The sequence below is a fragment of the Furipterus horrens genome, unplaced genomic scaffold (genome assembly GCF_987537825.1).
Source record: "Furipterus horrens unplaced genomic scaffold, mFurHor1.1.pri manual_scaffold_5, whole genome shotgun sequence".
In the NCBI taxonomy this organism is placed as follows: domain Eukaryota; kingdom Metazoa; phylum Chordata; class Mammalia; order Chiroptera; family Furipteridae; genus Furipterus; species Furipterus horrens.
Window position 1 is genome coordinate 23,805,359 of NW_028327175.1, and position 14,112 is coordinate 23,819,470.

A 14,112-nucleotide genomic window follows, 5' to 3' on the forward strand; every position below is an offset into this window, starting at 1 on the left:
AATTGACTCTAAAATGACAATGCACTCAAATCACACAAAGTCCAGGATGGTAAAGGATAGAGAAGTTTGCACAAGCCTGGGTAACAAGGTCAGTTTTCATAAGTCTAACATGAAGACAATGAGTAGAGAATTTCACAGTAGTGAAAAACATTTGAACTAAACAATATTTTTGTTGCGCTTTTGAGTTTTCTCAAATCTTTGACACAATGGAGATCTTGAGTCAAATAAATATAATTATACTTTTTATATTGATATTTCCTACTGTTGTCTATACTAAGAGATAGTTGATTCTTTAAAGTTTAAGAGCTTGTGGCTCCATTGTCGGCAGACGTCCGTCTCGAGAGACGATGGTGTAGCTTCTTAAGAGTCTATCTGCACCGCCAAGAATGGTTGTGCAGTCCGACTCGGGAGTGACACGGTATCTGTCTCCTCCCGTGTTGAATCGACATCTTGCGATGACGCTGGAGTGTCCTCTCCAGTGAAGCTGAAGCTACAGAGCCTGGGCAGGGTGATATGGAGGGTCTGCTGTTGCCCATGCAGCAGACCCCCCCTCTCTTCGCAGCTGAAGGATCCAAGGGAAAGACGGAGTCAATACAGCTTGGCTTCAGGTGCGCCGCAGGAGTTGCCGGTGTTGACTACAACGTCAAACCGCCTTAGGGACTCCGGCTCCGGATTTTCTGTCGGGGTTTACTCCCTTAGCCTTTCCCCTGAAGAGGTATGCCGCAAGGCAGCGGAGGTTTTTTGGAATCAGAGTTTTCCTTCTCTGATGTGCCCTGACTGGAAGATCGAACCAGCGACACTTAGCTCACAGGCCGACGCTCAATCCACTGAGCCAAACCAGCCATTAATATTTCAATAATTGAAAACATTTCCAAGTATGTAATTTACACAAGAACACTATGTTTTGTGTTCTTAAGTTACTTACTTTAAATATGTAAGGAATACCAAAAAGTATAGTTGTCTTTTCTTCTGGGGGGAAAAACCCTAAAAACTATTTTTCTCATGGTTTCAGAAGTCCTGGAAATTTTGCATCTTTAGTAATTACAGTACAGTTTAAAAATATTCAAGGCATCTCATGCACACATGCTTATTAGACACATTTTCTTCTAACTAGATAGCTGCCTGTTTTGTACAAGTTTTTATTTTCAAACCACTGCTGTTTACACTCAAGGAAGTAATATTTACATTACACTGGCTTTTCAAAGTCAAAATTTACAAAGCTACTCTGCATGTTCCTTCTCTGATTACCAAACCTTTGGTGCAAGATGCTTTCCATTATAAGTGGTCTTTCTCCTCAAGAACTCTTGCCATAAAAAGCAAGGTTTCTTTTCTTAGCTTAAACTCAAGCTTAAACAAATACATCTATAAAACCCAGCTAGTGAAGAAAAAATACCATCTGAAGGATCTTTTTCCTTCTTGTTTTATTTCAAAATATTTTTTCTTAATGTGGTTTACATTATATACGCACCTAGACCTTGTTTAAGGAATAGGTTGCTATCAAGTGGAAATTAATAGAGACCAGGTTATCCTGCATTTTGTCTGGAGGAGTTACCTTCAGGACTCCAGGGTTCTTGTTGGTAATGTCATTGAGAAGGTGGTACCCCTAAGATTAGATTATGGATAAGACTCTCCAAGAACAAACACCCACTTCGCCAGTTACCTGGACTAGTCCCATGAGGGTAGAGCCATGGTGATTGATCCCTGAGATCCTGAAGACGATGAGGAGGCCCCTGTCACGTCAGGTCCAGTCCAACGCCCCACTTTACTGATGCTTGACCACCAGTTCCCTAATGTTATCCCGTTTCTGACTCTGAATCGAACTGAGGGCATGGATTCTGTTTTGCCTTTTAGCTCCTGTAGAAGGGAATTAGTTATTGCCAAGGAAACTGTTAAGCCACTTTGTTCTAAAAGTCATGAATATGATCAATGTAATGTACAGAACGGTATGTGTCTGTAACATATATATGAAGAATCTTTTAGGAAATTTATGCTCAATGAACAATCAGGTGGCCTCAGAAACTATATATAATTCACCAGCCTCCTTCTGGTTTTCTTTGGTGTTGAAAGGATACCTTCTTAGTACCCTCCTTGGGTACTAAGCAGTAACATGGCAAAAGGAGATGATCCTTGAACAGAGAGCTGGATGTTTCATCCCTGACACAGAGAGTGTGTCCTGCTCTTCATGGTTACCATTCTCAAAAGGCAAGCGCTGAGCATGTTTTTAGAATCTCTTTCAACATTTATTAACCTTCCTTTAAGAAAAAAAGCAGGTCTTAAATTCAAGGTCATTGACAAAGAGCAGCATTTAGCTAGCATTTAATAGCCTTTTTATTGCTTGGGTTTTACTTTTCATTATAATTTATTTTTATTAAAAAAAAATCATCCTCTATTTCTGGCAACTGATACTGGTTTTCCAAGTAAGGCAATATTGGAATATTTGGTTTTTAAACAGTAATTTAAGTTTACTTTAAAAAACATTGAGCGAATAAAAATCATGACAGCATTTGTAAGTGTCTTAAGTTCAGGAAATGCTGTTCAGGTGGAAAGAACATGGAAGACAACCGATGAGCTTGGATTCCCGTCTCTGCTATATTAGGTACAACTTGCATTCTCTCAGGTTAGTGGGTGAAACTTCATGAGCCATAGGTTCCTCTTTTGTAAACTGGAAATCATTCCACCCACTTCGCAGAGTAGTTAGGTGAAATCTATAGAAAGTGACACTGTTGGTGGAGGCATTTAAAAAAACATACAACCTCTGCTGAGGACTTTGTGGGGAAGGAATTCTGCACCTTTCTGCTATGGGGCTGTGTTTCTACTAGCAAAATATCCTGGGTTCCTTGGAATAGTCCCATTTTTGTAAATTTCTTACTGTTGTCTCCAAAAACCTATGAAATGTTTTTCAAATCAGCAGGAGGGGTTGGGTGGAAGAAGGTGGTAGAATAAAAATAAAAATCCATGGTTAAAGCACAATGTAATAATTTCGAGTGAAAAAAAACATGGTCATTGCATCTATTGGTAAAAAGAATATTGTAATGTGAAAGCCTTTTCTCATAGTTGATTTAATAAAATCTGTTTTTTCTATGACATGGTGCACTGCCCTCTTTGAAATTTCTCCTGTCACTTTTCCAGAACCATTCTCTCTTCTGCTTTTCCTTTCTCCTTCACAGGTATTGTTTGCTCACCTTTGTGGTCACCATTTACACACTGGTGTTCCCCATGGGTTTCATCCTCACTCTTCTCTGTTAGCCTCTGGCCTCCCCATGGGTGGGCTCTTGCATTCATATAGTTTCAGCAACTGCCTATACACTAATGATGCCCAAATCTTGATTTCCAGTACACACCAGTCTCTCTTTCCACTTCTGTGTCCCTCTCAAACACTAAACACATGTGCCGGCTGGACCAGTGCTGTCTAATAGGATAGCCATTAACCATGTGTGGCTATTGGAAACTAGATTTATTAAAATGAAACCAACAATTCAGATCCTCAGGTGCACTGGCCACATTTCAGGAGCTCATTGCCACATGTGGCCAGAGGCTGCTGCACTGAACAGCACAGATATAGACCAATTCCATCACTGTAAAGATTCTACTGGACAATACTATGCCAGCCCTTTTCCCATAAGTGTATTGAATGTATCTCCAATACAATATATCCAAGGCTGAATGTATTCCTATCTTTTGCAAACAATCTTTTTTCTTACAGTCTGGACTGTGTTAGTTACTGTTAATGGTATTGCCACTCATCAAGTTTGCCTGCCTAAGCTAGAAAACCTGGGAATCATCTTGAATCTGGTGTATTTCTTATTAGTTGTCAAGTCCTTTACTTTTTTCTTTTTCCTCACAATGGGCCTAATGTTCTCGCATGACAGTAGAAAACCAAAATTTGTCATCTCTTAAAGAATTGAGAATTGCATACAAAAAACTTACATAAATTAAAAGAATGAATAAATTTACAGGTGGAAATGCAAAACGTTTTCCAGCTCAAGGCAAGTAACAAGCCAGATGTTCTGGCAGGAAATATAAGCTAAGGAAGGAAAATGGGTCCCAATGCTTGGACCCGCCCAAGCCTGTCAGACTGGCAGGACATAAATGACAACTGGTTCAGGTCTTGTGCCAGCCTCTAGAGAAACCCTGGAACAGGCAGTTCATGAAAGGTAATACCCTGCGCACATCAGGGACATGGAGCCTTGCGATTCTCATTAAGCCACTGGATTTCTCTCCCAGAAACATGCATCTTGTTTAAGCCATCAATTGACCAACCGCAAAGCACAGGGGTTTAAATCAAAGATATGTACAAGGTGTTAAATGTGTACCAAAGGCACAGGTAACTTGAATACAAGGTCAAAATCAGCAACCAAGTCTACAATCCAGTGCTGAGATCAGATACAAGCTTCAAGGATAATCTCTTCTTGAAGGCTCATTCCAGTCTCATGAGTCCAGCATGAAGCATATAAATTTGCCAGGTTAAATTTAGGTGTGATCAACCCCTGCAGCAAATGCTACACATGTGTCCACAGTCCATTTAGAAGCATTTGCTGTTGACAGTGGAGGGGTCTGACTCATCGTACTCCAGCTTGCTGATCCACATCTGCTGGAAGGTGGACAGTGAGGCCAGGATGAAGCCGCCAATCCACACTGAGAACTTGCACTGAGGTTGGTGGGGTGAAGAGGCGGTGATGACTGTGATCTTTATCATACTGGGAGCCAGGGATGTGATCTTCTTTTGCATCCTGTTGGCAATGCTGGGATACATGATGGTCCCACCAGACAGCACCATGTTGGCATAGGGGTCCTTATGGATGTCAACGTTACACTTCATGATGGAGTTGAATGTGGTCTCATGGATGCCACAGGACCCCATACTGAGGAAAGAAGGTCTGAAGAGTGCCTGTGGACATTGGAACTGCTCGTTACCAATGGTGATCACCTGCCTATGAGGCAGCTCATAACTCTTCTCCAGGCGGTGTGAGGAAGAAGCAGTGGCCATCTCCTGCTCAAAGTCCAGGGTGACATAGCAGAACTCCTTGATGTCACGCACGATTTCCCACTTGGCAGTGGTGGTGAAGCTGTAGCCATGCTCCCTGAGGATCCTCATGAGGCAGTCTGTCAGGTCCCAGCCAGCCAGGTCCAGATGCAGGATGGTGTGGGGGAGGGCGTAACCCTCATAGATGGGCACAGTGTGGGTGACCCTGTCCCCAGAGTTCGTGACAATGCCAGAGGTAAACAGGGGACATATTGAAGGTCTTGAACATGATCTGAGTCATCTTCTCATGGTTGGCCTTGGGGCTCAGGGGGGCCTCTGTCAGCAGCATGGGGTGCTCCTCAGGGGCCACATGCAGCTCATTGTAGAAGGTATGGTGCCAGATCTTCTTCATGTTATTCCAGTTGGTGATGATGCCATGCTCCATAGGGTAGTGCAGGGTCAGGATGCCATGCTTGCTCTGGGCTTTGTTGCCCATGTAGGCAGCTGTCCTTCTGCCCCTGCCCACCATGATGCCCTGGTGTCAAGGGCACCTGGCAATGGAAGGGAACATGGCCTGGGGGCATCATCCCCAGCAAGCTGGCTTTGCAAAAGCCAGAACCATTGTCGACGACGAGTGCAGCGATCTCTTCTTCCACAGTGATCTGAGAGGGTGGCAGTCACGGAGCACAGAGAAACAGAGAGCAGAGATGTGAGGCAACAAGGACTGCGGGCCGGCTGCAGTGAGTGAGACCCCAAGTCCTTCATTTTGATTAGTTTATGGATCTAATGTTCCACTCCCTTCTCTGTCTCCATTGTCACCACTCCAGTTCAAGTTATTGTCATCTTTCTCCTCTCAACCACTACACTGAGATTCCTGACTCTGACCTTCCTTCCAAACCCTCTCCCATTCTAATATAGCCTCTGTCTTGCATCGATTTCCCTGCACTGGTGCCTTGGATGGCTCATTCTTTCTGTTGTGGGTTGAATTGTGTCCACCACAAAGATATGTTCGAGTCCTAACCCCTGGAACCTGTGAATGTGACCTTATTTGGAAACAGGGTCTTTGAAAGTGTAATTAGGTTAAATCGAAGTTATCCTCGATTAAGCTGGTTCCTAATCCAGTATGTCTGGTGCCCTTATGGGAGGAGAAAACACACACAGAAACACACACACAGAGTAAGATGGTAGTTCAATGATGGAAGCAGAAATTGGACTTATGCTGTACTAAGCCCAGGGATATCTGGGGCCACCAGGAACTGAAAGAGGCAGCTGTTAGCACCTGTATGTCCCTGTTAACACCTTGATTTCAGGCTGCTAGCCTCCAAAATTGTGAGACAATAAACTCTGTTGTTTTAAGCCACCTGATTCAATAGCCCCTGGAAACCAATACATTTTATTTCACACCTTTGTCTTGAATGCTTTCTATATGCCAGGCATTATATCCAAGGAATAAAAGTCAAAATTTAGAGTGTGTAGGAGAACTTTGCCCAAAATTGTACCTGCTCATTTTGTTCTCCCAGCCGAGGACATCTATTCTGCCAGACTAACCGGTAGATTCTTAGTCCTTGCTCAAGTCCCAGGTAGGATGTCAGCTTCTCTGTCAGGACTTTCCAGATCCATCCAGGTCGAATGGTGTTTCCATTAAATTCAAATATGGTGGCGTCATAGCCTTTTTCACATAGTGTCTCTAGACTATGAACATCTTAAGGCTAGGTGCTGTCTCATTCATGTCGAAGTCAGTCCAGAGTCTCACCTGGATTCAACCACCTAGACAAGTTTAACTAATGCACCAAGAGAATGCACGTTGCTTGGTCCTGCAACAAATCCCTTTCAGGAACCACTTTTAGGAAACTCTTGTAAGAAGCAGATGCTTCAGATTGAAGAAGTTGAAACATCTCTGTGCTTTATAGATATTTTATTTTGAGGTCTTTTTGTTCTTTCCCCTCCACTTAATTTAGGCTGAAGGCAGTGCATACACTTAGTTTAATAAGATTAGTCTACTCAGAAGGTATTTAAAAAACACACGCACACACAAAAACAATTCCTTGCAGCCTTTATCATCCAAACGGTCTCAGAGCCAAATGCTTGGTGCTTTTGTTTTCATGATACCTGCTGTTGTAGATTATTTATATCACTGCTCACTCCTAATAACAATAAAACATAAAATGCACAATAAGTAAAAAAGAAGAACACTTTTACATTGGCCTAGAATTTTAAGACTTCTGTTTAAGTTTATACCTAAGATGGAACAGGAACACCAACCCCCTTGATCTCAGAACTGATTCACATATTGATTGTAGTGATCACAACTGGCTTTGTCATCACAGTGCGGGACAGACAGTAATATTTATTCACTGTCCTCCAGAGAGCTCATAGGCAGCTTTGCAAAGCTAGGGAAGTGAGCCAGCTCTTGTCTTGACAAGAGAAGAAACACATAGATTTTCTTGTAAAGACTTGCAATCTATAATTTCTAACCTCCAAGTTGCACTTTATATGATAGCCTTAATTATTTTCTACCTTCGATTGTCAGTTAAAGCTGTTGCCTTACTTCCCCATGAATAGTTACAGAATTCCAACAGTTGCATCTTTAAGTGCAATACCTAGTATAGTATTGAATGTAGATTCTGGCAAAGAGAAACTGATACATTTTCAGTTCACAGAAGAAGCAGGCCCCACAGGGAGCAGCAGTCTATCTCACAAATTCAACTTTCTAGTGAGAAAAAAGAGAAATTGCAGTAAACTTATAAACATGTAAAAATCAATAATTAATCAGAATGTTCCTAAACCAACGTAAATCCTTGAATTTCCTTAGCTATTTGGAAATGTAACCCACCATTGTTTAAAATACTTACAACAATTTCTTTCAATGTAAAATATGTATAAAGTGTTTATTATCTACCAGACACTATTCTAAGCACTATCTAAATATTGACTCATAAATACAATACCCTGTTGTCATTTTTAAATACTTGAGAAAACCTATTATCAAATAGAAAAGGTAACAACTAAAGGAACTTAGCATGTTTAAAGTTGTTTTATTTAGTTGCTGAGAATCTCTGTGAGCTGGTGGGTGGATGGACACTCTTCACTGACCTGACACACATTTTGCAGGGGGAGTCCTCTCAGCCTACTACAGTTCAAGTTCATAATCTCTTCTTGAGAGACCCCAGGGCCACCCGAGACTCACAATTCAGAAGCACAAACACTGACTTTTTCATGGGTTCTTGGCTTTGGGGGCAGGACTCTCCAGGGCTTGCTCACATGGCCCCAAGCTAGACTATCTCATTTTTCAAAACTTAAATCACATTTATTTTAAAGGAAAATTAATAATAATAACTTTTAGGAAATTTGGCTGCAGAGTAGGATTCAAGCAAAGTGAAACACCTTCCATACCAAGTGCAAAATTACTTCTCTATAGAATTAGGACCTTTCATAAATGTTCCATTTCACCCATATATCAACCAGTCCATAATTTCTGGGTCATATATTTCTCTTTAGAAAGATATCTATACGTTTATATTTATTGAATATATGTCTTAACAACACTTGGATCAAGATTTTTAAAAAGTAAATCTAAAATTTAGCTCCTAATTATAGCATGTGGCATCAGTCAGTACTTAAAGCTCCCACTTAGTCCCAAGATCATTCAAAAAAATAATGCTTGGAGTGGAGGCTGGGAACTGGGAGGCAAGAGAGTATACATTTGAAAAATTTAAGATAATCTCTATTTAGTATTGTTTTCTGGACAACTTGTGCTTTTAGTTCCCTTCTAACCAAAATTTGAGACTTATACTTAGTCTGAAAACAAACTAAATGGTAGATTCTGGTTCATCATTTATATAGATCCAGTCAACTCTCCTTATCCCTGGGGGATATGTTCCCAGACCCCCAGTGGATGCCTAAAACTGAGGATAGTGCCACACTCTACATATACTATGTTTTTTCTATACATACATGATAACGTTTAATTTATAAATTAGGCACAGCTAATGAACAACTAATAATAAGATAAAACAACTATTATAACAACATATTGTAACAAAAGTTATATAAATATGGTTCTTTTTCTTTCTGGTGAGCAATGTGATAACTGAGATGAGCATACATAGCATGGAGACGCTGGACAAAGTGATGATTCATGTCCCAGGTGGGATGGAGCAGGACTGCATGAGATTTCATCATGCTACTCAGGAAGGTGCACAATTCAAAAACATGTATTGCTTATTTCTGAAATTTTCCATTTAACATTTTTAGACCATGATCAATCATGGGTAACTGAAACGTGGAAATAGAAAGTGTGTACAAGGGGGAACTACTGTGTATAATAGAATGTTTACTATTGAATAGGTTACAGTTCTTGGAAGCTATGGCTTGATCTTGTGACATGGGCCAGGGTGAGTGTGGGGACTCATGAGCAGGTTGGAAGGTAACTTCATCACCTCCATCCTGCCCTCTTCATTCTTCCCTTTGCTTCTCCCAGCCCTGCTCTCATTGGTGGACCACTTTGTTTACCTTCATAAATTTATATCTGAACTTAAAATACTTCATTTTACCAGAAAATGCTAACACTCTGACATTATATTCCAGACTGGTGGCTTGAGTTTTCTTTCAAATTTTTTGTTGTTACATTTGTTCATTTTGTTTCAAAATATCTCTATTTAAATTAATAAAATCAAAGATTACCAAAGATGATAAAACATTTTCAGATTCAATCTTTAGAGGTTGATGAGATAGTAAAGCTTTGATGAGAAACTGTTTTTGGTTAATTCAATATAAACTATCTTAAAAGGTATTTCTTATTCTGGGCCAGATTATTTATAGACTGGCCTCAAAGGAAAAAGTTAGTCCTTTATGGGTAAAGAAAAAAATCTAACCTCTTAAAATGATTTAAAAAGGGAAAATAAGATGGCACCTTACTTTTCAATTTTAAAGAGGAATTTCAATGTTTTATTGTCTTGGAATTAACTGCATGTCATTTTGAACAACAACAACAAAAAAACATGGTTTATAGCTAAGATTACTTCGGTTGCTTCATGGATCAGGCAAGTAAAAAGATGATTAAAATGTCATTTTGCAAAATGGTCAGTTTAGCTTTTTTGGCCATGTCAAGAGCCTCATGAAATCATATAGCTGAATGAATATTCAATGATTGACTGTTAGGATACTTCAGTATCGCACAGAGTAGTATAAGCCATAAAGAAATGATCAGATATTTGTATTTAACATTCTTCTTTGGCCAGTAATGCTAACTAAAGGCCATACTTTTTCTCATTCTTAAAAAAAGTAACCCACATAAATATTGCCAAAGAGTTATGAAATAGATATTTTGTTTCCTTGGGAAAAACTTAGGAACATCTTGACCAAGATTACTGTGCAAAAGAGCAAATGTGTAGTTGTTAATTAACTTCCTTTCTGTACCTTTACATTTCTGAAAATAATTTTGAGACTGAACCAGAGCTATATATTCTTTATCCCTGGAAATAGTTTTACTTCTTATGATTTTATTCTGTAAAGACCAAAATAAAATTTAAAGCAACCCATCACAACCATACTCTACCTAAGAGTTAATCATAGCAAGGAACCTCTGTTTTTGCTACAAAATCCACAAAGGTATATCATTACTTCTCTTAGTTTGGCATTGCTGCATAATCAAAATAGGGAACAAAGAGCATTGTGTCCTCACATCAGGGTTATGAGTCTTGTATGTTTTCATTGTGAAAAAGTATATAAAATATGAGAAATGTGTCTGTTGCAATTTACATTAGACTAATACATAACCTAGTATGAACAAAGCTGGCTCAAGTCTTAGAAATACATATATCAAAATAAAAGATACATCTTTAAGTCAAAGTAGCCAGGAAAAGTAATGTCTGAAGTAGTTCTGCGACTTTAATCATGAAACTAAAAATTATAAATACAATACAAAGCTGTCTGTGAAGATTTCACAATACTACTATATTGTCCCTTGAAATATAGCAATACTATAGGATATACCAAAAGTGATGTATTTCACAGTGCCACCCTTAAACAAAAAATTGTTCCAGTTTTCTCCTTCTCTTTTCATAGACTGTAAAAATGTAGTCTCCAAAAGTCATACAAAGAGAAAGCCATTATCCACAATTCTGATCCTTAGCTGACCTCTAATCTGTTTTTTAAAAATTGAGTTGGATGGGAAACAAACAAACAAAAACACTAAGGCAGTTGCTACATTGTAAAGTTTTATAATAACCTTTAAACAAGATTTCCCCAACGTATCTATTAATGTTTCTGTTTTTCAAAATTAAGAGCTAAAATCATGTAAAAAATATCCCTTTGAATAAATTCTGGGTACGTCTACCTGCTTCCTGTTTTTGCATGAAGACAAGGAAGAATTGTTGCTAGTCAGAAAGAACCTGTTTTCATGTGGACAGAAAAAGATAAAACTGCATCAACCAAGAAGGTGCTGTTGATCGTTCTGGAGGGAAGTGTGCCAGAATGTCGTTGGATGAGGAGAGCTTTAACCAGATTTCTTGGTGTTTACACCTAAACACCCTCCTCCCAACTGCCGTCTTTAGCAGTCTGCACCCAGTGCGTAATTTGCAGAGGGAGCGTGGTGGGGGTGGGGAATCAGAGACGGGTCTCAGGCAGGCATCTTTTGTCAGAATCCTTCAACTAAAGAGTTTAGAGTCAGATCTTTAAAGAAAAAAGATTTTCCTTTCCTCGATGGGTCCTGTTTTTCACGCTCTGGTTTCAGAAATGTTGTAACACATCCTTGGAAATGGCCTCAATGTATTCATAATCCTTATCTGACTTTCAACCTGCTGGATTTTCTGTGGGGACTGCCAGCCTTCATCAGAATGCCATCGCTGTGCCTTTGGTCCCAGCACTTCTGCGGAAAAGCTCTTGAGCCCAGACATTTAATGGGCGGGTCACCAGTCAATCCTCTAGTGCTTGCTCTGCTCTGATCGCCCAGACCTACTACTTGAAACTTTCACCATCAACATTTATCACAACTTTGCTGAGAGACTATATTGTGCTCATCTAGAGATCAGAAGGGCAAGGCACTGAAGCCATCCCCAAGGACTGCCAATGGGAATATGGTGTGAATTTCTGCGGACAGTTCCGTTTATTTCTATAAGTTTTGGGGACTTGATGAAAGAAATGTATTGAACTGCTGCCTCCTGAACTGTACCAAGCCAACCCGAAAACTTTTTTGGGGGTTGAGGGGTGGGGCAGGGGGCTAAAAAACAAAGCTACCAAACTTGCTCCTAAAGAGTAAGCTTTCCACTCAAACATGGGACACTCTGAATACCCACATCACTAATTAGGGCATACTTGGGGACTATAGGAACAGATGGAAATAGTATATCTCATGTGGAAAGCTGGGCTGGAGCAACTTCTTCAAGTCATCTGGACACATTTTTCTTGTAATCAGAGCATTGATTTCTTCCTTGTATATTATTCAGTTGGCTTCTATCAACATAATGGCAGCAAATGGTGGAAATATGCTGGCTCAAAACATTAGGCCATTTAGATAATAATAATTGTGTAAACATAGATGCAATGGTGGGCACTTACTGCTATGAGGACATTAAGAGTTCTGGGACTTTGCATGTTGGGGCATCTGTGCCTTCTAAGGAAAACAAACTGATAACTTCATAACTTTAAACATCCTGTACTGTCCCAAATATTAAACATATGTTCTAAGAGGAGAAAAAGCACATGTGGAAGCAAGACAACCAATATAAAACTGTCACTGTGCCCTCTACAGGCACCGAGAGAAGGCTAGGAGTGACAAGATGGGAGGCAGCTGCATGGGGTTTCTCCCATTTGGAAAAGTGGACAAGAATAGAAAAAAGCAGGGTCCCTGGAGTGGAATGCTTTGGGGTCCTAATTAAATGAAGTTTTCTGGTCATCCTATGATCACATCCCTTTGATAGTCTACACAAGGCAAGTGAACTGTTGCTGAGGGATGCGGTTAAATCACCTATGTATTTGCATTTTACAATGAGCGATATTAACCGGAAACAATAGGCCTCTATGATATGGCAGTCACATCCAGCTTCAAAGTCATTCAGAATGCAAAGCTAATCATTTACAAATTCATGGCTGAGTAGTCATGTACCTGGTGCTGGGTAGGATTCAAAAATCCTTCTACAAGTGGGAGAAGTATTCAGGCCTTGGTTCTACTCAAAAAGCATAATAATGCATTGTGAAATTTTGTGATACAATGTAACTGGCTTTGTCAGATTCTTGCTTGCTCTAATGTTCTGTGGTTCACTTGGGAAAAATGTTTTGGGGAAATAAATTATGACTTACTGATGAACAAAAAGCAGTAAGAGAGAGATACTTCGGGCCTCATCATGCAGTAAATTGTGTGGTAGATGGCGTTTAGAAATTGGAGTAGCCACTGAAAAATCTATGTCTGGAGTGGCAACTAATGAATCTATTTCTGATTTTTATAATTTTTTTCTACACATGATTTGGAAGTAGGTTTCTACTTGATACTTTATGAAAGAATTTATGTTTTAATAAGAATCCAGAGGTTTCTACCTTCAAAAGATTCTTAATTTCAATTGAGCCCTTTTCACAAGTTATTCACCTAATTTGAATTGCGAAGTAAAATTGTCTTAAAGAAAAGTGGAAATCTACTAGTTGGGTTCATGGGTACAGATGCTGATAAATATTATCAGAAGTTAAAGTAACAGTGATTCTCTCCTTCTTTGAATCAATTGGGTTACATTTTCATGTTTCAATTTCTACAATCACAGGCTTGTTTTTTTGTTGTTGTTCATTTATTATTTGATTGGGAATATGTGTGGTGTGCTGCAGTGTTTTCTCATAAGATTCTAGGGTTTATACATTTAATTTACTTTCATATGTTGCTTTGACTCCAATAGGGAATCCACAATAAGGAGTTTTCTGGGGATTATAAAGTATTTTATGTAGAAGATAACAAAATTCTTATTCAAAGGAAGTGATTATCTTGCCTACTATCTCCACCTGCCATCCTTTCTCTCACCACGGTTAGCATTGCTGCATGCACCATGAACAGACCCTATGGGCCTGAACACCCAAGAAAAATAGAATTTCCTTCCTTCTTTGCAATTCTTCAGCACAGATTTTACTACAGTGGTGCAGGGCCAGCTGTATGAGGAAGGATTATGTTT

General features: G+C 39.6%; 2 protein-coding genes across 5 annotated transcripts in view; both read right to left on the reverse strand.

Annotated features, from left to right (window-relative positions):
- The window catches only part of FBXL7 (F-box and leucine rich repeat protein 7), a 357,358-nt gene that overhangs the window by 11,746 nt on the left and 331,500 nt on the right, over positions 1-14,112 (reverse strand). The gene's annotated exons all lie outside the window — the stretch shown is intronic.
- On the reverse strand, positions 4,523-6,660 carry LOC150008280 (actin, cytoplasmic 2-like). Of its 4 annotated transcripts, none has more exons than XM_090278903.1 (2): positions 6,633-6,660; positions 4,523-5,609 (listed from the first exon to the last, which is right to left on the reverse strand). In XM_090278903.1, the coding sequence occupies exon 2, from the start codon at positions 5,093-5,095 to the stop codon at positions 4,523-4,525; it is 573 nt and encodes a 190-aa protein (XP_090135029.1). In that variant the 5' UTR covers positions 5,096-5,609; positions 6,633-6,660. The 4 variants fall into 4 exon arrangements, with proteins under 4 accessions (XP_090135029.1, XP_090135031.1, XP_090135030.1 ...); XM_090278905.1 differs by lacking the exon at positions 6,633-6,660 and having other exon boundaries at positions 4,523-5,366; positions 5,490-5,619; XM_090278904.1 differs by lacking the exon at positions 6,633-6,660 and having other exon boundaries at positions 4,523-5,243; positions 5,338-5,619.

Excerpts from the sequence above, each read along its gene's own strand:
- LOC150008280 (XM_090278904.1), bottom strand. The coding sequence starts at position 5,492 with ATGGTGGGCAGGGGCAGAAGGACAGCTGCCTACATGGGCAACAAAGCC. Across the intron at positions 5,244-5,337 it reads CATACCTTCTACAATGAGCT|ACCTTCAATATGTCCCCTGT; the intron begins GCATGTGGCCCC and ends ATCATGTTCAAG.